Below are 22,332 nucleotides of genomic sequence, written 5' to 3' on the forward strand. Positions count from 1 at the left end.
TTCCACACGTGTGGGAGCTTACAGAATGGCATGCCAAAGAAAAGTCAATTTTACCACATCATCATCTGAAAGCTTTAAATGCTAAGGAGTAAAAAAAGTCCTTCCTGTGCCCTGAACTGGGTGTAGAGGACAGGGATTCACCCTGCTAAGAACCACACTCCACCAGGTGACATCAGTCAGCCTTTAGAAAAAGGCTTGGAAGCCCCGAAAAGATAAAACTTAAAAAGCAGAGCCAGGCTGGGGAGATAGCTCACTTGTTCAAGTATCTGCTTCAGAGCATGAGGACCTCAGTCCTTAAGCCTCAGCCCTGGGGAGGCAGAGACAGGAGGATCCCTAGGGTTCACTGCGGCCTAGCCTAACGGTGAACTCCAAGCTAATGAGACCCCATCTAAAGAGGGGTGTGCAGTTCTTAAGGATGACACTTAAGGCTAGCCTCTGGTCGCCACATGTACACACACAGGAATTCAAATCACACATACACACAAAGCAAAGTCCTTCAAGAATTGGGGCCACAATTAACTATCATTTGTCCGATTTTATTTAAAAAAGAAAGTAAAGTGCATCTTATTAAAAAAAAATATAAAACCCATGTAAATTCAGGGTCCTTGTGATGGGCAGTGTCAGTATCCCTTAGAGTGTAGGGCAAGGGCGGGGTGAACTAGGAGCCGGAGAAGGTAGGGTTCCGAAGTCCCCTGTCGGAACTGGAAGATAGGGCTGGGGAGGTGGCGGGGGGCACGGTTCTCTGACTGGGAAAGGGGCAGCAGGCAACAGTCTTCTGTCGCCAACTCCCCTGGGGTCAGTCCCTTGCTTGCTCTCTCGAGGCCACAGCCTGATACAGGCCTGGTAAGTCCAGGAACTGGGACTGGGCCCAGGTCTGGTGAGGAGGGCTGCAGAGCCAGCCTAGCCCTCTGGTCCCTGAGGTGCTGGGGTGTCAGCGGCCACAGATATGTCCTCGGTTGGCTGGAGCTGGAGCAGGGCCCCTGCTCTGCATTGAGAAAGGGTAGCTCAAGGCAGCAGAGTAAGGCGGAAGGTAGAATAGACCAGTGGGGGAGGGATTTCCAACTCTGTCTCACAAAGCCACTCTGGATAAGTCCCCAGGAGCCCAGGCTGAACTGGAGTGGCGTGTCGTATCCTTGTCTCTCGTCTCTCCCCTCTCGCTCTGGCTTCACATTTTTTTAAACGCAGGGCTCAGTTTAAGTAGCAGAATTCTGCCACCCGACAAGGGCCCTCTGGCCCCTGGAGGCAGAGCCGTCTTCGGCCAGGCACTGGAACCAGCTGGCTGGCTGTCGGGGCTGATACCAGCTGCCTCCCTGGCAGGCTATCATGGTTGGGTTGTGAGAAGCACAGGTCTAGCTGACCTCCGCTGAACAGTCACGGCCTGAGGCCTGGTGGCCACATCTCAAGTCAGCTCTCATACCACAGAGTCTCGGATCTCAGAGCCCAGTCGAACCCGGGGCCGGGGACACACAGGAGACACCTCCACAAAGCTGTCCTGGATACTCAGTGGCCTCTTCTCTGACTCAGTAAAGACTCGGGGCCCTGGGGAGCTATCTGACAGGGCTTGGTAGCCTCGGTGGTCAAGCGGGGTGCTAGGAGGGCCGACACCATTGAGTGGTCGGGTCTCAGGTGGGAGCACCACAGGACGAGTCTTGGGGTGCACCGTGGCACATTCGCCCTGCTTTAGGAAAAGTTTCATGCCATCCCGATGTCGGTAGAGAAAGAACAAAACCAGAAGCACCACAGCAAGGCCGAACAGAGTACACATCACCAGGAATTCGTTCCAGTAAGACTTGTCTGCACCCCAGCTGGCCCTGCCGCCAGCGGGTGCACTCACTCGGGATGTGTTGATGATGACTGGAATACCATCACGCTGCTCCTTTTGGCCCATCACCCCATCCTCCATCACCTCTGGGCAGTAGCTGGCCACCAGCTGCCGGAATCCTTCTTCTACTGACCAACACTGGAAGATCCCGAACCCCTGCTGGCTGCCCACCAACAGCAGGTCACCGGTGGGCAACACGCGGCAAGAGGCAGAGGCATTGACAGGGGCCCCATTGTACAACCAGAGCCGAGTGGCCAGGTTCGAGAGGAGTGGGCAGGCCAGGGTGTTCACTGTGTTCGGTTGGATCTGGACTTGTTTACATGGCTTGCCTGTGGGCAGAATATGCAGGGGTAGAAGGAGCCAATGGCTAGAGTAGCCCCAGGCTTAGTCCCACCCTCCTGGCTATGATCTTGTGCTATGATGGTGTGGTGGTTTGAATGAAAACGGCCCCCATAGGCTCACAGACAATGGCACTATTGGGACATGGGGCCTTGTTGGAGGAAGTCTGTCATTGGGGGGTGGGCTTTGAGGTTTCAGAAGCCCAAGCCAGGCCCACTGATCCAGATGTAGAACTCTCAGCTACCTCCCCAGCACCATGTCTGCCTGTGTGCCATGACAATAATGGACCACATCTCTGAACTATAAGCCAGCCCAATTAAATGTTTTCCTTTATAAGAGTTGCCATGATCACAGTATCTCATCACAGCAATAAAACCCTAACTAAGACAGATGTTAACTTGGGCAATTCTTGGGACTGAGTGAGACTCACTATCTGGACCCCTTTTTATAAGACTAGAAGAAAAATCTATACCTATAAATACCTCGACTCCTTTTCCAAGCAAATACGGCCCACCTTTTCTAGGGCATCTTACCTGCTGGCACTAAAGTCCGGGGCCTGGCCGAGGAAGCGTTGCAGAGATCTTTCGCATTGGCTCCCTCAATGTCCTGGATCCATGGCCTGGGTACGAGAAAATCTTGGGTAGAACCCCATGGGCCAGTGTTCCCTCCCCCATCTTGGACCTGGGCAGGGGACCTGGTGTGAAAGGACCGTCAGGTCCAAAGCAGCAGTTAACACTTTCCTGAGCAGACTCTCCACCACCACAGGGCTTGAGTGGGCATCTCCAGTTACAGTTATGTATGTGCACATTGTGTGGAGGTTTGAGGACAACCTTGGTATCGTCCTTAGGAACACCATCCACCTCCTTTAAGGCAGAGTGTCTCATTGGCCTGGAGTTTACCAACCAGGATGGACTGGGTGCCCAGTGAGCCCCAGGGATCTGTCTGTCACTCTCATGCCACCGCCATGCCTGGCTCTGTGTGCTCTGGAAATCAAACTCAGATTCTCACGCATTTGAGGCAAGTACGTCAGACTGAGCTATCTTCTCAGCCCCGTCGACACATTATTACAAATAAAAGTCACAATCTCCTTTCACCACAAAAGCATAATGTGCCTGGCACATGGGAGGTAGACAGGAGGTACAGAAATCCAAGGTCATCTTTGACTACAGAGTGAACTGGAAGCCAGTCTACGCTACATGAGACCCTGTATCAAACACCCCCCCCCCCATTAAAAACCCAAGAGGCTGAGGCAGGAGGATTGTCATGAGTTAATAGACCAGCCCCAGCCCCAGAGCAAGACCTTGTCTAAAAAAAAAAAAAGAAAAAAAAAAACTTTCTTTCATTCTTTTTTTTTTAACTATTATAATATTTTATATTGCTAGGATATTCAATGTAGCCCAGGCTAGCCTCCAACTCCCAAGCTTCTACTTTAGCTTCTATAGTGTTGAGATTATAGGTATGTACCCGTGAAAAAAAAAAAGATGATTTTTCATGCCTAAAAAATTAGAGGGGGCTGGAGAGATGGCTCAGTGGTTAACAGCACTGGCTTTCTTCCAGAAGACCCTGGTTCAATTCCCAGCAACCACATGGCAGTTCACAACTGTCTGTAACTCCAGTTCCAGGGATTCTGACACCTTCATACCAATGCACATAAAATAAAGTTAAAATACAGAAAAAAAAAAAAGCCAGTAAAGGCATTTGAAAAAATTAGAAAACTCAGCGAGGCAGTGTGGTACACATCTTTAATCCCAGCACTTGGGATTTAATCCCAGCAGAAACAGATCTCTATGAGCTTGAGGTCAGCCTGGTCTACATGGTGAGTTCCAGGCCAGCCAGGGCTATACTAAGACTGTCTCAAAGGAAAAGAAAAGAAAAAAGAAAACACAACCAAGCATAAAGAAAAACAAAACAAAACCAAACCACTACAGAAGTCCCCACAATCTACTATGAAACAGCGAAGACAGACTTCTGGGTATATCCTTCCAGGTTATCAGCTCCTAAAAAGGTTGGGTTGTTTTTATTTTTGTTGGAGGGTAGGAACAGGGGGCAGGGCAGGGAAGTTGAAACAGGGTGTTTTTTGAGACAGTGTGTCTCTACATAGCCCTGACTGTCCTGGAACTTGCTCTATAAACCAGACGCCTCAAAACTCACAGAGATCCGCCTGCCTCTGCCTCCTGGGTGCTGGAATTAAAGGCGTGAGCCATAGCACCTGGCTGAAACAGGGTCTTATGTAGCCTAGGCTAGCCTCAAACTTGTTATGCAGCCAAGGATAGCTATGAACTGCAGATTTTCCTGCCTCTACCTGCCTAGTAATGGGACAGTTGCAGACCATGCACCACCATTCCCAAATACCGAAGTTCCTGAAACACTCTACAGACCCCAAGTGTGAAACAGGGGCACAACTCACGGGAAGGTAACACGTCCATGCTCTAGGCATGTGTTCATTTATGTCCCTTCTCCTGTAAACAGAGGAACGCTACAAATGAGACAGTCGTGTCTAAAACAATTAGACTGTTTGCTTTACACATCTGTAGAAAAATACGAGGGCGGTATGTTAAAATGCAAGCCAGTGGTGGCACTGTGGTGCTTTACTTTCTGTACATCCCCATTTTCTTCTTAAAAAAAAAGATTGAATTATTACTTTTATGTATGTGTATCTATCTGTGCCTAAGTGAGTTTATATGTACAGGTGTGTGCAGGAGGCCAGAGGGTGGGATCCCCTGGAACTGAAGTTACAGGCAGTTGGTTGTGAACTGCCTGATAGGGGTGCTGGGGATGGAACCTGGGTCCTCTACAAGAGGAGTAAGTGCTCTTAACCTCTGAGCCACCTCTCCAGCACCACCTTTTTTGTGAGCCCAGGTCTCACATGACCCAGGCTAGCCTTGGAAACTCACTATGTTGCAGAGAACGCCCTTGAATTTCTGAATCTCCTGCCTCTGCCTTCTGAGTGCTAGGACCACAGACAAGCGCCACCATGTTCTGGCCACCCTGTTTTCTTTAGAGCCTCCACAACCACATACTGAGTTCCATCCAGGCCAGCCTAGGCTACATGAGACCCTGTCTCACTAAAACAAAAAACAAACAATAACAGCAACAACAAAAACAGGTACTGGGATTACAGCCATGCCCCTACCACAACTGACTCATCCCTATTTTTTTTTTTTTTAAATTGAGACAGGACCTCATTATATAGCCCTGGCTGGCCTGCATCTATATAGACCAAGATGGCCTTGAACTCACAGAGATCTTTCTTCCTCTGCCTCCTGGATGCTGGGATTAAAGGCCTAATGTGCCACTATGCCAAATCCCTATTTTCTAAATAGACACCTCTAATCCACATGTTACTCTGACTACTTTTTAATGGTTTAGTAAACTGCTGTAGTCTTCACTAAGCTATGTTCACATGGCAATCCACTTTCTCCTGGAAGGCTTTCACTAGATGTTTCATCTTCTACCAAATCCTGTTGCCCTTTCCAGGTAGGTACAGCAAACACTCACTATCCAGCCCATACTGGTTTTGAGGGAAGTAGGGAACGGAGAACCATGTGGAGATGAGGGTAGACAGGAGACCTCGCAGGGGTCCCAGAGAAGACTTGGGTGCTCAGAGGTGATAGGCATTCAGGGACTTCGGGAGTTCTCACCTGGAGGCCAGATCAGGCTGGTGGAGGCTGACGAGCCTGCAGCTAGAGCCACTCCAGGCACAGTAGGGGTCTCGAGCGAGGAGGCAGTCTCCACAGGTTGGGTACAGGCTGCAGTTGGCTACTGGCACTTGTACTACGCCAGAATGGGAGGAGGCATACAACAGTCCCTACACAGCCAAACATGGAGAGTGAGAGGGAGGCCTGGGCACCCCATCACTCAGTCCCACTAGCCTCATATGCTCACCACAGCCATCCCAGGGAGCCTCTGACAAGTTCTGCCCCACATCCTTTTGATAGCCATTAGTCAGGGCTCCTTAAACTTCCCATCTTGCTTGGGCAGGGAAGGAAGAGCTGGCTTGTTGCCAAGCTCATTCTATGGCCCACTCACCCCACGGCTGTCCAAGAGCAGGTTCTGCACAGGCTGTCCTTGAGGGAAGACCTGCAGCTCCTCAATGATGTGCACTCTGGAGCCCAGGGTCACTGCCTTGTGTAGGCGGCCATCACCTGGGAACACGGACACCACTCAGGCCCTGGTGGGACCCATTGCCCAGGATCCACTAACCATGCATGAATTCCCCTCCTTAACTCAATCCTGCTGGGCTGCAAGCACTCACCAGTGCCCAGAAAGAGGACATCGTAAGTGCTGTGCAAGCCAGGCACTCGGTGCACAGCCACACGCTGGTAGCGGGCTTGTGGCTGCAGCAGCAGCAGGCGGCTGCGGACCTGCCCATCCATCAGGAAGTGGTCCTTGAGGAAGTTTAGCACTCGGTCTGGAAGCTGCAGGGACGAGCTGATCTTCCGTTCCCGGGCACTGTTGGTGATGCACTGCAGAAAACAGAAGCATGGGCAACAGGAATCAGAGGAGGCATGCCTCCACCAGGGACAGCAGCGGCCCGTTCTACCCGCCGAGCTCCGGAAACCACGGCACATATGCCTTTCTGCACAGTGCTGGTCCAAACGCAAACCTGGCATGTGAGGAAACCAAGGGCTTGGTGGCCTGCTGGCCCCTTGCCCACTGCTCCTTACCCAATTTGTACATAGGCCTCCTCTTGCCTCTATCCTCTTACCCTGGGGTCCTCAAGAAGCTGGGGCTGATCAATATCTCAGTACAGCCAGCCACAGCGGATTCCCACACCCACCTGGGTCCTGTTTCTCCCGGCCCAAGAGTGTCTCTGCCCGTGAGATAACACGCCCAGTGACCTGCGACTAATGGAGTACATACACTACAACAGCTTCAGCCCGGTCAGTGTGAGGGTCTGAGACGGGCTCCACACCTTCGCGTGGTATCTGGAAAGGTCCAGACTCGGCAGTCCGGAGTCAAAGCTAAGTGACACACACAGCCTTCCGCCTGCCCCTGTCCATTCCATCACCCTGCTTCTCAGCATCACCTCCCAATCAAACTGCAGGCACTCAGCCTGGTGTCAAGTTTCCCTTGTGGTCCGCTATGTGACAAGCAATTAAGAAAGGACCATTGCCTAGGATCCGGTCATCCAGTCATGTGATGACTAAATAAGGAGTCTGGGGTGGACAGAGTAAAGGGACAGTAACAGTACTGTGGAGTATCACGGTCAACCACTGATACCCACCGCTCCAGGCCGGGGTGCAGGCACCGGGTGCGTCTCAGTGTACCACTGCTGTGTCTCTCTGTTCACTTTCTTGTACAGGCCATCAAAGGCCCTCTGCACATCATTCATGGTGAAGACACAGATGGCGGAGCCCTCTGTGGTCCCTCTGTGCCTGCCAAAGAAACAGCCAAGTCCATGCTGAGTTAGGAGGAGTCAGGGCTGAAGACTGGGTCAGCGGGGCCTAGCCATTCTTTACCCTCCTGTCCCCAGCTAAATCCTAGCATTTCACTCACCACTGGGAGGTGAAGACCCCATAGAACAGGGTCTTGCGCCAATCCTGGGGGTTGGGGCTCAGGGTGAAGACATCTTGTAGCACGTTAAAGGGAAAGCCATCATCGGGCCGGGAGCACAGGAGCTGAGCCTTGAGGAAGGAGGTCCAGCGCTGCTGTAGCACCCGCTCTCCACCCTCATCGCCCTGGAGGAGAAGAGGGGTGCTGCCTGAGTCACAAGCCAAGGGCCACACACAGGTGGAAGCACTGTGTTGCCAACCCTCTTCAGCAGCAGCTAAGACACACACAGGAAAAATGAATAAATGAAGCATGAGAAAAAAGCCAGGACAGATATGCAACTAAAATTGAGAAAATTTACGGAGTGTGTTTCCCATCGTGAAAGCGCATTCCGTACTGTGGAGGATGAGCAAACAAGGACCAAGGGGAAACGGTCTACACAGGGAAGGCACAGGAGAGAGTTCAGGGGCACAAGGCCACCCAGCATGCCAGCATCATTGGCCATGCCAGTAACCGGAAGCTTCAGGTCACTCAGGAGGATCACTCGAGTCTCGGAGTTCACAGCCGGCCAGGGAGTGCAGTTGGACTTCAACTCAATAAACACATAAATGAATAAGTAAACACTACGGAAAGGAGTCTGGGACTGACCACGGAGCAAACAAGGAGCCCAGAGCACCGTGAACTAGCACAACTCAAGTTTGTAACTAAGTTACCACACATACTTCAGCTTTAACAGCTCGGTAAAGAGGACTTTAATGTTGACACAGGTCCTTCTTGTGGGGTGGTAGGTTATCACATTTAGGGACCCTGAGGGTTTACATGGCAGAATTCAACCCATGCGACAGCTCTGGCGGTGGCGGTGGTGTTACTACTGCCATTCCACAGATGAGGAGTGGAGTTTGAACCAGGAACCTGGATTTTCAGTTTCCAAGAGAAAGCCAGACTTCTTTTCCAAAGGGATGTAGCACAGTTGGTAGAGTGTCCGCCTAGTATGGAAACCAGGGGGGCTAACACAAGCATCCTGAGTTATACAGTAAGTTTGAGACCAGCCTGGGATACATGAGACCCTATCTAAGAGAGGAGCTACTACTATTAAGAATGTTTTTAAAGCAGGGCAGTGGTGGCGCACGCCTTTAGTCCCAGTACTTGGTCAGGGGCAAGTGGATCTCTGAGTTCAAGGCCAGTCTGGTCTACAGAGTGAGTTTCAGGATAGCCAAGGCTACACAGAAAAAGTCTGTCTCAAAAAACCAAAAAATTTTAAAAAAAGAGAAGTTTTTAAAATAGGATCTTGTTATGTGGTCCAGGATGGCCTTAACCTTGCGATCCCTGCCCCTCAGCTCCCCAAGTGTCAGGATTTTGGGTGTGCACTGTCACACCTACCTTCAATATGAGATTTTCTCAATTAAGAAAAGGGAGGCCAGCCAGGCATGGTGGTGCTCTCCTTTATCCCAGTACTTGGGAGGCAGAGAGAGGCGGATCTCTGTAAGTTCAAGGCCAGCCTGGTCTACATAGTGAGTTCTAGGACAGTTAGAACTATATAGTGAGCCCTCGCCTCAAAAAAACAAGAGGAGGAGGAGGAGGAGGAGGAAGAAGAGAGACAGGTAGCTGGTTGAGCTGTTGCTCCCCAGAGGATGATTCTGGAAGGTCACAGATGTGGGTTGCCCTTTGGGTGGATGCCTCCCCTCCCCACCCCCACTGACCTTGCAGACTCGGGCAACTCGGGACACAATGGTGTTCTCAAAGAACTCGAACTCCTGGCCCGTCTCACTGAAGAAGAAGTAGATCTTATCGTCATCACCTTCTGGGCTGCCCAGACTTTCAGGAATGTAGGCTGAGGCCACAAAGGCAGGATCTGCAGAGGCCAGCGGAGGGTACACAGTCAGTCCAGGAACCTCTGGGCCACTGTCCCCTCCCAAGGGCTGACTGCTCAGGGGGCCGAGGCAGAACTCCACCTTGTAGCCAGTTGAGGGAGCTCTCAGTCTTGGTGGGGCGGGAACTCTGGCTCCGGGAAATGGCTGGGTCGTTTCCCTGGAAGCTACTGACTGTTCCAGTGTACAGCTCACCATCTGCCAAGAGAATGTTCCCATGGGAATGGCTCCCTTGGCCCAGGCCCTGTGCCCTGCTCAGGGCCCACAGTGACCACAGCCCCATCCATCCTGCTTAGGCGGAAGCAGGAACTTGGAAGAGTTAAACGGGAGGGCAGCCCAGGGTCACTCCGTGCCCCCTGGGAACCAGCACAGCATGGAGATACCAGCTCAGCCCTGGGACACACATTGCCCAGAGCACAGACCACATCCCAGATTCAGTCCCCCTGCCCTGTGCATCCCTGTGCATCTTCGGACTCCACGAAGCCCCAAAGCACTCAGCCTCTGCCACTACTTACCAACCACCAGGGCAGTGGACTTGAAGTTGGGGTCAAAGGGACAACGGCCCTTGCCATCCTCCAGGAGGACATTGCCGGCCTCATCTCGCGCTAAAGTGAAGCTCGCTATGTTCTGTGGGGGAGGAGAAAAGTGGCTCGGGAACAAGGCCCAGCGGGAAGTGTGCAGGTGCCCAAGTGTGTGCCCTCCTTCCCCCGAATCTACGTGAAGGCATGTGTGCAGTGGGCACTAATCCCCAGTGAGCGGGGACGGGACGAGGCTTGGAACGTAGTCCTGGAGCCAGGGAAAGAGAGCAACGTGATGCAAACCCAGGAATTTCTGGCTCCAAGGCCTGTGTTCCAAAACACAGCCTCAATGCCACCCTCTGCTAGAGTGTGTTAGGGTGAGAAGGAGGAACACAGGGAGGGCATATGCTGAGGGGCACAAGATGACGCGAGAGGATCAAGTACAGCGAGGAAAAGAATGTGGAGGGCGGGGCAGGGCGGCCAGTTGGGAGTCAGACAGGATCTCTGGACAAGGTGGCTGCGTGCACCCCCCTCTGCCCCGTGCACCCCTCTCTGCCCCGGCAGGGAGACCCAGTAGGGGGCTGGGCAGCGGTCAGGATGATGGGCTCAGGGGTCTCAAGAGCCCGCTGCTACCTAGAAGCCTGCCCTGCGGAGCCTCCTTTCGCCAGGAGTCAGGGCTAGAGAAGAGCTCCCCTGGCAGGAAGAAGGGCTGTGCCCCCGGCAGCTGCAGCCAAGCCCCAGGGTAGTGGAGGGAACTCACAATGTAAGCACACAGGGGGCTGAAGGCTGCTGTGCCACAGGTGAGCAGGTGGCTGCTGTTGAGCGGCAGAAGGATCTTGATGTAGTTTTGACAGTCTCGCTGTGGGGAAGGAGAGAACGTCAGGTCCACACATGCCGCCAGGGGGCACTGCAGAGGCCTCCTCCCCAGACCCCAGGGCCAGGCCTGGGGGCAGGGCCTTTGCTGGGGACCAGAGAGGTAACAGAAGGGGAACAATAGAGAATAGAGAAGCCAGGAGTTGTGGCTGGCCGGCAGCCTATGCAGGATCCTGGGGCTCAGCTCGTTTCTAGACTGGCAAATGCTCCCTCACTCTGGTGAAGGGCGCCCTGGAGCGGGGATTCCACCTTTTGGAGTATCGCCGCCCTCCTGAGAGTCTTCTCCAACCCAGTGGGGAAACAGAAGGCAGCAAAGCAGCTCAGCCCTCCACTCCTGGCACAATGTCACCTCCACAAGGTGTCTAACAGGAATTTCCAAAGTGGTGCGGCCGATTCCCCAAAGACCCACTGAATTCTTTCCATCTTTACAGTGGGAAGTCCTGGCCTCAGTGTCTCTCAAGGCCCACATCTTCCTGGATGCTAAACAATCAAGAAACAAAAACCCAGAATCTGACCATTTCTCACCCCTCTATGGATCGTACCCTGGATGGGGCACTGTCATCACTTAACCCTCAGTGGCCTCCCTTGTGTCCAGTCCCAGAGAGAACATTCTATCCTATACACAATGGGACCTAGTTATTTCTGTTTACGGCAGAGTCTCACTATGTAGCCCAGGTTGGCCTGGAATTACTAATTCTCTGTCTTACAATCACTAGAATCACAAGCAGGCACAAGCATGCCCAGTGCAAAGCAATCCATTTAAAACACAGGCAAGACAGGCCTGGTGGCACAAGTCAGTAATTCCAGCCACTCAGGAGGCTGAGACGGGAAGATCACAAGTTCAAGACCAGCCTAGGCTACAGCGGGAGACCCTGCCTCAGGTCAGGGATGTAGCTCAGTAGTAGAGCACCTGCCTAACATGTATGAGGCCCTGGGCTTGATCCCAGTTCTGTAAAACGAAGCAAAAAACACAGGCAAGGCCACGCCACTTCTCTGCTTAGCCTTCCACTGGCGTCTAAAGTGATTCGCTCAGATGGAAACAGGAAGTCCTGCTCACTCCCTGGGTATTACAGAGTCAAGGTCCTTACCTTCCTCTAAGTCTCAAAGGCTCAAATGTCTTTACATCATGTAAACCTGGGCACCCTTTTTTCTTTCTTTCTTTCTCTCTCTCTCTCTCTCTCTCTCTCTTTCTTTTCCAGAGCTGAGGACTGAACCCAGGGCCTTGCGCTTGCTAGGCAAGTGCTCTACCACGGAGCTAAATCCCCAACCCCTTCTTTCTTTCTTTTTTTTTTTTTTTTAAAGATTTATTTATTTATTATGTATACAGCATGTATGTCTGCAGGCCAGAAGAGGGCACCAGATCTCATTACAGATGGTTGTGAGCCACCATGTGGTTGCTGGGAATTGAACTCAGGACCTCTGGAAGAGCAGTCAGTGCTCTTAACCTCTGAGCCATCTCTCCAGCCCCCCTTCTTTCTTTTTCAAGATTTATTTATTTTCACTTTATGTGTACACATGTTTTGTTTGCATCTATGTGTGGACCACTTTTGTGGAGGCCAGAAGAGGGTACTGGGTCCCCTGGAGCTGGAATTACAGAAGGTTGTGAGCTGTCATTGTGGATGCTGGGAAATAGGCTGGTCCTCTGCAAGAGCAGCCCATGCTCTAACTGCTGAGGCATCTCTCCAGCCCTATTTTTTATTTTTTCATGACCACCTTATAAACTGATTTTTCATTGATTTTTTTTTTTTCATTTTTAGCTTTTGGAAATGGTGTCATGAAGTTCAGTCTGCCACTCTGCAATGTCGTCAGGGATGACCTTGAACTTCGAATCCTTCTGCCCAAATTCTGGGATTACAGGCATGGTTTTACTTTTTCATAATGTCTCTAGCAGCTAACACTACAGAAGAAGTTCTGAAGAGGGGCTGAGGCGCGGCTCACGGCCAGCACACCCGTCTGGCGTGGGAGGCGCTTCGTTTTACCCCCACACTGCCAACGAGTACTTGCTAACTGTTTGCAGAATGAAGCATGACTGGGTGGGGGCAGCCAGGACTTGACCTGAAGGCTGCCTTGGATGCCACTCGATCCATGTGGGACCTGGAGCCTCTGGGAATGGCGAGAAGCCCTGCAGGAGAATCCTGTATTGGGCTGGCCCCCATCTAATGGCTTTGCCAAAAATCAAACTAGAATGTGCCGGACTTGTCTCTCCACTAGAGACACGTTACAGACACAGTCACCATCTCACTCAGCTCCTGCTGGTGCTAAGGCTAATTTGGCATTGTTTATGTGTCAGGGACCCTGGACCCACTGGTTTATCCAGGGACACAGGATCCCCATTTTACAGATGGGAACAGTAAGGAAGGCTAGATGAATCTGCTTGTTCAAGATCACAGAGAGGCTGGGGCTGGGGTTGGGATTCAAGCCCAGTGCTGGCTATCTCTAGGCTACGCTCTGTCCCTAACACTTGGCTGTATCTGCTCAGTGTTCTGCCCAGACCCCTCCTCTACTTCAGTCTCACCTTAAGGTCCTTGCCCTTAAAGCTGCACTGCTGCTTCCTGTCAGCATCTGCACGCCAAAGCAGCTAAGGAAGAAGGGAAATAGGTGTGAGAGTATGGAGGAGTGCAGAGCCATGCTCCTCTCCTGTCCAAAGCATCCTCTGACCAGCAGGACGTTCTTCCAGACCACCCCTCTCCACCCACCTGACCACCCTCTCCACCTACCTGGCCACCCTCTCCACCCACCTGGCCACCCTCTCCACCCACCTGGCCACCCTCTCCACCCACCTGACCACCCTCTCCACCCACCTGGCCACACTCTCTACCCACCTGACCACACTCTCCACCCACCTGACCACCCTCTCCACCCACCTGGCCACCCTCTCCACCCACTTGACCACCCTCGGACCCTCTCACCTGTTGGTACTCCCCGCCTGGCAGGAAGCTGATGTTGCTATTAAGTGCAAAGAGTGCCTCTTGGGCCCCCACGTACAGCGTCTTGCCGTCTTGGCTTAGCAGAAGGGCTGTGTAGTTGGAGATGTTTTCCGCTTCAAATTTTCGGATCAGCCTTTCTTCAGAGCCTAGGGGGAGGAAGTCGGGCATTGCCTGAGAATCGCCTTTTCCATTCATCTCAAGAAAGATAAATTTAGTAAAAGGCAGGTCTGCAGGGCAGTCAGTGGCAAGACCCTGGGACAACAGGCCAGTCATAAAGAAGAGTAGCATGTCGGACACGCAAACGCACGAAGGGAATGCACTGAGATACATGGAGAAGAACATTAATTACAGCTCCATTCATGGCACTGAGAAAGCGGAAACCTAAGAGTCCAAAGACAGCAACTGGACAAAAATCATTATGAAACTCCATCCAGTGGAATATTATACAGCTGGCAAAACACCAATCAGAAACTCCAGAAAATAAGCAAATGAAGCTGTGTAAGAAATACATAATCGCCGGGCGGTGGTGGTGCACGCCTTTAATCCCAGCACTCGGGAGGCAGAGGCCGGCGGATCTCTGTGAGTTCGAGGCCAGCCTGGGCTACCAAGTGAGTTCCAGGAAAGGCGCAAAGCTACACAGAGAAACCCTGTCTCGAAAAACCAAAAAAAAAAAAAAAAAAAAAAGAAAAGAAATACATAATCTAGCTAGGTGTGATGGTACATGCCTGTAATCCCAGCACACGGGAGGGAGGCAGAAGAATTAGAAGTTGGAGGACAATCTGAGTTTACTTAAGTGGGACCCCATTTTAAGAGAGAGAGAGAGAAAGGGTCAAAATATGAAGCAAATTACAATTTAAAGTCATGGGGTGTCTTTACATAATAGAATATAAGAAAGGACAGCAGGTGACTTGGTGGGTAATGGTAACTTCCGCCAAGCCTGACTACCTGAGTTCAGTACCCGGGACCCACATGGTAGGAGGAGAGAGTGAACTTCCATAAGCTGTCTTCTGAGGCCCTCGTGAATGCTATGGTAGTGTGCACGCACACACACACACACACACAAATAAATAACTGTAATAAAGAGAAGAAACGCTGGTCCATTTAACATCCTCCTCTGCATCAACATCATCTTAGCATCTGACCAAAAGAGAAGGAAAGGCAAGGGTAGCCCTCTCCTTCCCTGGCCCTGCAGGGATATGATTTAACCCTCTGTCTCAAGCCAGAGTCCTCAGCATTCGGAGACTCAGAGTTACTAGACAGAGTATGAATGTTCTTAGCCTTGAGCTCAGAAACATGAATGTGCCACAGACAGACAGCATGACTAGGGGTCGGGGGAATGAGACTCTGCTGTCCCTCTCAGGAGCAAAGAGGGTCACAATATGCCGTGCTAGGCTGACAGGGCTCAGGGTGTGGCTCAGTACACGCTTGTCTAAGTGTAAGGGCCTGGGTTTGATCCCACATACAGCACACATGCATGTTAGCCGGGCGGTGGCGGCGCACGCCTTTAAGGCAATCACACAGTGCAGGTGGGAAGGTGCAGAGCATGTAGGGAGGGGCGAGGATGATGACGGAAAGCCTCATTTTTCTCAGCAGCACACCAAAAGGTTAGCAATGGAAGAGAAATGGTGTGAGCATTTCATGTCAGCATCCAGAGGGAACCTCAGTAGCGTGGGAACTCTCAAAAACTCAGAGGTGGCCCTGTGAATCAGGCACAGAGCGCAAAGACTGAGATAGTGCTGGTCTTACAGCAAAGCCTTTCCTGTTTAACATTTAAAATGGGGTGGGGATGTGTGGGGGTGTATGTGTGTGCGTGTATCAGAGGGCAATTCTGGGAATTGGTTCTCTCTTCCACCACGTTGAACTTAGATTGTCAAACCTGGCAACAACAGTGTCTTTACCCACTGAGCCATCTGGCCAGCTCTCATGCATTTATATACATACACACATACATACATACATACATACATACATACATACAAATACATAGTACCGCTGAGAAAATTTTAGGACCTATTCATTGTTGCAGAAGATGTAATAATTGGGAGATACTAATTATCTATCACTAAGTAAAAATGAAGGCTATAAAATATGTCTGGCCAGATTATTGCACTTTGTGGGAAAAAATATAAACGAGAAAAAAATCCAGACCGAAGAAAAAAATGAAGCACAAAATACTGAGTGATCACTAGAAGGGCCACAGGTGCTTTCTCCTTAAACTTATGATTTGGGGGTTTTACAGTAAGCAACTCATACTTGCATAATGTAAAAGATATATAACATTGCCCGGGGTGGTGGTGGCGCACGCCTTTAATCCCAGCACTTGGGAGGCAGAGCCAGGCTGATCTCTGTGAGTTCGAGGCCAGCCTGGGCTACAGAGTGAGTTCCAGGAAAGGCATCAAAACAACACAGAGAAACCCTGTCTCGAAAAAAAAAACAAAAAAGATATAAATTTAAGAGAAGAAAAAGAAACAAGTCAACGCCCACTGACCCATCAGTGTGCTGTTTATGCTTTGAATAACTAATGGGTTCAGAGAGAAATTATTTAAAAAATTCTAAACAGCTGAAGACAGGACACAAAGACAAGCAGGGAGCAGCCTCAGGCATGTCCCAACTGACCAGTGGGTCGGGACCATGCAAACAAACAGACTCACAGAGCCGGGAAGCCATGCGGCAGCATGCCAGCCGAGCAATGTGAGGATGACTTCATGTGTGTTTGTATGTCCGATGTTTTTACATACCCTCAGCCTGGTTCCAGAAAGAGGTAAGGAAACACAAAGACAAGAAAGTGGCAAAAGAGAAGCATTAAAATCAGGAGCAGAGAAAAGCCGATCTGAAAACGTCTCAACTAGAGAGGAAAGAGATCTATCTCACGAGCAGGTAGTAGGATCTTCACAAGACTCCTGGTGGCCACGGAGAAAAGGGAAATGCGGTAACTCGGTTCTCTCTGTTCAAGAACAGGAAAACACACCAGTCCTTTGACGGAAGCTCAGCCTTTTACCACATGGCATGGGAAGCTCTCAGGTGGGGCTTTCCAAAAAGCCTGCTGAGACACGTGGGATGGGTAACATCTCCACTCAATAGGATGACGGACAGGAGCCCATAGCTGCTTCCCAGACGGTCTCCAGGGAGGAAGGTAGTACAGAGAGCAACCCGGAGTTTGAGGGAAATATGAGCTCTGTAGCTCCGCTTCTGTCACACACCCATAACCCAGAGTTAGACACAGGGCTGCACTAGAATTCATAAGGAAAGGTCCTGCTTGAGGCCAGCGCTTGAATTCTGCCACTGACACCAGAGGCAGTCACAGCCCAAAGATGTCCTCTCTTCAAACTACCAAGATCCTCTTCTCCAACTCTTAACTCCTTAGCATCCGAGACTCCAACCCTTAGAGCTTCTACACACTGGGAGGCCAAGGCAAGATCCAGCACCAACCCCGACATCCCTAAACAGCAGCACCTGGACTCCAGGCCTCCCCTAGAACTTCTGAAACTGCTGGTCTGAAAGACAGCCACTGGACCAGCTCCGGCGACTCGGGAGGAGGTGGCCCAAGAACAACACTCTGAGGAGCACCAAGTAGGCCCTTCCCTATGACACCCGCTCACTCCACGGTTAACAAAAAGTACAGCTCACAGGAGCCTCATGAGATTCAGCGAGATCAAGGCACACAGCTCCTGTACCCCTTTATCTCTTGCACCCCTCAAAGTTTTCTGGAAGGACAGGCTACCTCTGCTTTGCCAAGGCTTATCTGCCTGCACCGGAGGGCATTTCCACCTGGGTGGGACCTAAGCGGGAAGCCACCCTTGGATTCTGTCCAGATACAGAAATGCCAGGAGTCCGAGATAAGCACAAGTTCCAGGTGGCAGCTCAACACCCCCTCCACTCTAGCCTGGTGGATGGCAAGCTGCCCAGGGTCCCTCAGACAAAGGCCAGCAAGCTTGGAGGGGAAGCCTGGGTGCCAGTGGTCCAGACTCCTCCCGGCTGCTGGAAACACACGGAACAAAATGACCAAGGGCTGGAAAGTGAGCACAGTGCCTTCACAACACGCTTTCTCATGCTGGGGCCGCTCTCCAAGCTTGCCCCCCTCCCTCCTCCCTTCCCCTGTTCCTCAAACTTAAGAGTCATGCATGGTGTGCTGATGAACCTGGCTACCAATGATCCTTCCAGCCCTGTGGATGGACTTCGCTAGGTCTTCCCCACTGGTTATCTCACAGGACAGATTGAGAGCATATACTAGCATCAAAGACCAGGTTCAAATCCAGCCTCTACCACTCAATAAGGACAAGCCACTTAACCTTTCAGAGCCCCCACTTTCCTTATCTGTAAAGTAGGAACAATAATAGCCCTCTGCCTTACGGAGTTGTTATGAGAAGAAACGAGATTACGTATGTAAATAATAATGTACATAATGACCCACACTTACTGAGAGCTTTACTCAAAACAACTTTGCACACGTTTTCCCTGTGCTGGCATGGTGCCTGGCACACGATCAACACTCGAGTGGCTCAAAAACAAAATCCAAAAGCCCTGCAGGAAAATCCAGCCCAGCAAGCCACAGAGGGCAGGAGAGGGGGTGTGGCTTCCCTCCCGGGAGGCTACAGTGCCTGCCCATTCCACCTGAGCTTGAGCGTGGTCCACAAGGGTCTCATGGTCAGATCAACTCAGAAACAGGATGTGTGTTACAAGTCACAAGCGCTGTGACTGCCCAAGTTCCCATGTGTCTGGGACCACCTCCAGAGTGACAGAGCGGCTGTGTGGACGTCTGTGCAAAAGGCCCTGCCTGAGCCTGCCCACGTCTGTGTGCCGATGTGCACGGAAACCTGGGGCTTGTCCAGGCTTGTGCATGAGTTCCTGGTGCTGTGTGTGTGTGCAGAGGTGACTAGAGAGGTGTAGGTGTGTGTGTGTGTGTGTGTGTGTGTGTGTGTGTGTTGTTTTGTTGTACCTCTTGTGCCAAAGACCACGTCCCACCTAGTCTCCTGGCTGTAAGTATGGTTCACATACCCTCCCTGTCCCCTTGCCTGGGGTTTAGCCCCTAACTAGAGGCTCTGGCTGCTGTCTCAATCAGGATGGAACTTTTCCATGGGTCCTGGGCAACTTGAGCCAGTGGCTGCCCAATAGTCTATGCTCCCCAAGAGTGCTCCATCCTTCAAAAAGATAGTTTTTTAACCCCAGGGCTGCCACCTTCAGGGCCCCACACCCCATCCTAGCAGGAAGTGATGTGGGAACTCCTCAGCCCCCAGCCTCACCAAGATTCTCCCTTCCCTGTGACTCAGCCGGAAGTGTGGAGCTTTCTGGGTTAAGACAGGAATAGGGCTTAGCCCCACCCTGGGTAGTAGTGCTGACTCAAGAGTCCCACCCCACTTTCCTCTAATCTATGACTCCTGAGCCACCACAGGGAGATGCTGACCTGGCTCTAACTTCTTGCCCTCCACAGGTCCCAGCAGGATGCAGCCAGGAAACACCAGCCTCCCTGCAAAGTCAGAGCACAGAAAGGGCCTTCTGCAGGGGTGTGAAAGGCCTCCTGGACGGCTATGTCTCAAGGACGTCATGCCAAGTCACCAGAACCTTGAACCCACTCGCTACAGTCAGCAGCAAACTGGCCTGGATGTACTTCCTCTCTCCACACCCCCCAGAGCTGGGCAGGAAGCAGCCACCTTGTCCTCAGGCTACATGAGCAGGGGACCAAGGTCAACATCATTGGACTAAGGCCAGAGCAGAGTCCCACTGTCAAGGACTATGTGCCAAAGCCTCCCCTGGGCTCAAGTGGTCAAGAATCCATTTGTCAGCTACGTATGGTGGTCAGTAATCCTAGCACTTGGGATTGGGTAAAAGTATGAAGGCTCAGAAGTTCGAGGACATCCTCGGCTCTCAAGCAAGTTTGGACCCAGCCTGGACCACACAAGACTTTGTTTCAACTCACCCTTTCACCCTACAAAAAGTAAAGTATTTACAGCATTTGGGAGACTGAGGAAGAATTTACTGGAAGTTCAAGGAAAGTCTAGATTATACAGCAAGACCCTGACTCAAAAACAAAACCAATAATAATAATGATAACAATACATCAATGCCGGGCAGTAGTGGTATACATCTTTTAATCCCGGCACTTGGGAGGCAGAGGCAGGTGGATCTCAGTGAGTTCGAAGCCAGCCTGGTCTACAAAGTGAGTTCCAGGACAGCCAGGACTATTACACAGAGAAACCCTGTCTTAAAAAAAACAAGAAATAGCCGGGCGGTGGTGGCGCACGCCTTTAATCCCAGCACTCGGGAGGCAGAGCCAGGAGGATCTCTGTGAGTTCGAGGCCAGCCTGGGCTACCAAGTGAGTCCCAGGAAAGGCGCAAAGCTACACAGAGAAACCCTGTCTCGAAAAACAAAAAAAAAAAACAAAAAAAAAAAACAAAAAAAAAAAACAAAAAAAAAAACAAGAAATAAAATAAAATAAATAAAAGAAGACAGCATGTATGTTCGTGGGTAGGTTGACTCTGGAAAACCTCCCTCCCAACTGTCCCTGTGTGAGCTGGCCTGCTCCTATTAGAACCCCAAAGCCACGGGACCTGTGCCTCTTCTCCGCAAGCTGTTCCAACACCTTCAGAGCCTGACCTCTGCTCACCCCCTCTAAGGCCCACCCGGGACCATGGTCAGCTCCTGTGTCCCCTGCTCAGTGGCCGGCCACTCTAACCCTCCATCTCCTATGGACTCTGCCCTCCTACCCACCTTCTTCCTCACAGATATCTCCAAGTTTTTCTCTGAAGAAACATGGGCCATTGAATATGAATGACCCCTGCTTTTCGCTTCATCACACACAGGCTCTCCCCTTCAGACGGCACTTTTGTCTAGAAACACGGGCAAACTCCCGAAGAGAGCTCTAGCCCACTTTCACCTTCCTTTTGTCTCCCACTCCCACTTCCAGGGAACTGGCCTCACCCAGCCCAACACTTGGTGGGTAAGACCTCCAAGGCCCAGGGAGTGTCTCACTGATAGCCCCAGACCCCGTCACACTGCTTGTCCTCCAGGTGTTGGGCCCCAAAGCTCTCAAGGGCCAGCTCGTGTCTTCCTCACACACCCTGGCCCCTGTAGATTCAGTCCCACAATCCCCTCCAGGTGGCCGTGGGTAGGACTGATCTCCGTTCAGGATATGAGGAGGAGGTGGGATGTGAACTCGTGCTGTCCTGCTCTGGTGTGAGTTGCTCTTCGGCCCCTCAAGCAGTTTCTCCTGTGTTGGTTGCTCTTGCTCTTCTCACTCTGTGAGGGGTCATGTGTCCACACCTACCACGTCAATGATATAGATTCTGGTGGCCCACACAAGCACAATGATTTACTCTATCTAAGGATACCCTCATGGGCCCCCCTCCACCTCTCACTCCTTGATGTCCGGTGTCTTTCTACCACCCAGCTCTTCTTCCCTCAGCCACGCACATGCAATCTACCATCAGATTCTGCCAATTTTCCCTCCGCTGTTCTTTCCGACTCTGCCCCACCTCACTATTCCACGACCGACCACAGTCCTGAGCCAGGTTACTACCTGCTCCTACCCAGGCTACTGTAGCCTCCTAGAGGCCCCGTGCTACAGCTGGAAGGTTCTCCAAGAACTGTCACCACACCTCACAAAGCCTGCGTGGTGAAACATCACCCGATCTCCAGGCTCCCCACCCGTTTCGTGAGTGACACAGAAGTTCAGTTCAAGGGTGCTTTGGTCACAGCCAGCTCTGTGGTACAATTCTCCCTGTGACTAAACTTATCAGCTCTTCTATGGACCTTCCAGAATCTCCAGCCAGATAAGGGCTTGCCATACTCTTCACACCTGTCACAGGCTTGAGTAACCCTGTTTTAGGATGAGGTTTCTGGGTTTGTCTTTTCCAAACCCATGCACCTATCACCTATCACCCATGCACCTATCACCTGGTCAGGTGACTGCCAAGGAAGTGTGTTATGAATGTTTGTTGACTGAACGAAGGTCAGAGTCCCTCATTTTGAAGTACTATAGTCCAGAAAGAAGCCCTAGATTGAAAGGGGACAGCAGGGGGTCCTGAAGCCTCCCGCTCCACACAGTGTCTGAACCCTTCTAGCACACGGGCAGCTCAGTCAGTCGTAGCATCCCAAAGGCCACAAAGAGACATGTGGCAGCTAAAAATGCTGCAGGAAATAGGAAATGGGCCACAGAGATGTGGGGGATGGGAAGGAAGTCCTAAAGTCCCCATGCATCCTGACTTCATCACTGTGGAACCGTGGACAAGTCACCGGCCTCCTCCGTGGAAGGCCTGCAGAAGGGCTCGGATGACTAACAGAATGCAGCGCGCAGTGCTCCCTTCCTGCCTACCGCCCTCCCCCCCCTCCTCTCACCTTTTCACACACCAGACAGTCTTCTCTGTGTAACATCTGGCACCCTGGTGCCAGGCAAGAGAGACAGAATTGGGATGAGAGGAACCATCTGGAGGCAGGAGGCCCTCGAAATAGGAGGTGGCTGCTTACGCCGAGTTGCTTACAGCTAAATGGGAAGGGG

General features: G+C 51.5%; 1 protein-coding gene across 2 annotated transcripts in view; it reads right to left on the reverse strand.

The window, feature by feature from the left end:
• Positions 1 to 515: 515 nt before the first annotated feature.
• The window catches only part of Sema4b (semaphorin 4B), a 40,501-nt gene continuing 18,684 nt past the window's right edge, over positions 516 to 22,332 (reverse strand). For both annotated transcript variants that reach the window (XM_052762615.1, XM_052762617.1), the window contains exons 3-15: positions 13,823 to 13,986; positions 13,429 to 13,491; positions 10,801 to 10,899; positions 10,038 to 10,149; positions 9,607 to 9,720; positions 9,355 to 9,506; positions 7,661 to 7,842; positions 7,389 to 7,539; positions 6,417 to 6,627; positions 6,191 to 6,306; positions 5,803 to 5,969; positions 2,695 to 2,780; positions 516 to 2,151 (exon numbers count right to left, since the gene is read on the reverse strand). In XM_052762615.1, coding sequence (XP_052618575.1) covers positions 1,412 to 2,151; positions 2,695 to 2,780; positions 5,803 to 5,969; positions 6,191 to 6,306; positions 6,417 to 6,627; positions 7,389 to 7,539; positions 7,661 to 7,842; positions 9,355 to 9,506; positions 9,607 to 9,720; positions 10,038 to 10,149; positions 10,801 to 10,899; positions 13,429 to 13,491; positions 13,823 to 13,986 — 2,357 coding nt within the window. In that variant the 3' untranslated portion in view covers positions 516 to 1,411. The remainder of the gene's footprint in view (positions 2,152 to 2,694; positions 2,781 to 5,802; positions 5,970 to 6,190; positions 6,307 to 6,416; positions 6,628 to 7,388; positions 7,540 to 7,660; positions 7,843 to 9,354; positions 9,507 to 9,606; positions 9,721 to 10,037; positions 10,150 to 10,800; positions 10,900 to 13,428; positions 13,492 to 13,822; positions 13,987 to 22,332) is intronic.

The sequence above is a fragment of the Peromyscus californicus genome, unplaced genomic scaffold (assembly GCF_007827085.1).
Source record: "Peromyscus californicus insignis strain IS unplaced genomic scaffold, ASM782708v3 Scaffold_4__1_contigs__length_199733344, whole genome shotgun sequence".
Classification (NCBI taxonomy): Eukaryota; Metazoa; Chordata; class Mammalia; order Rodentia; family Cricetidae; genus Peromyscus; species Peromyscus californicus.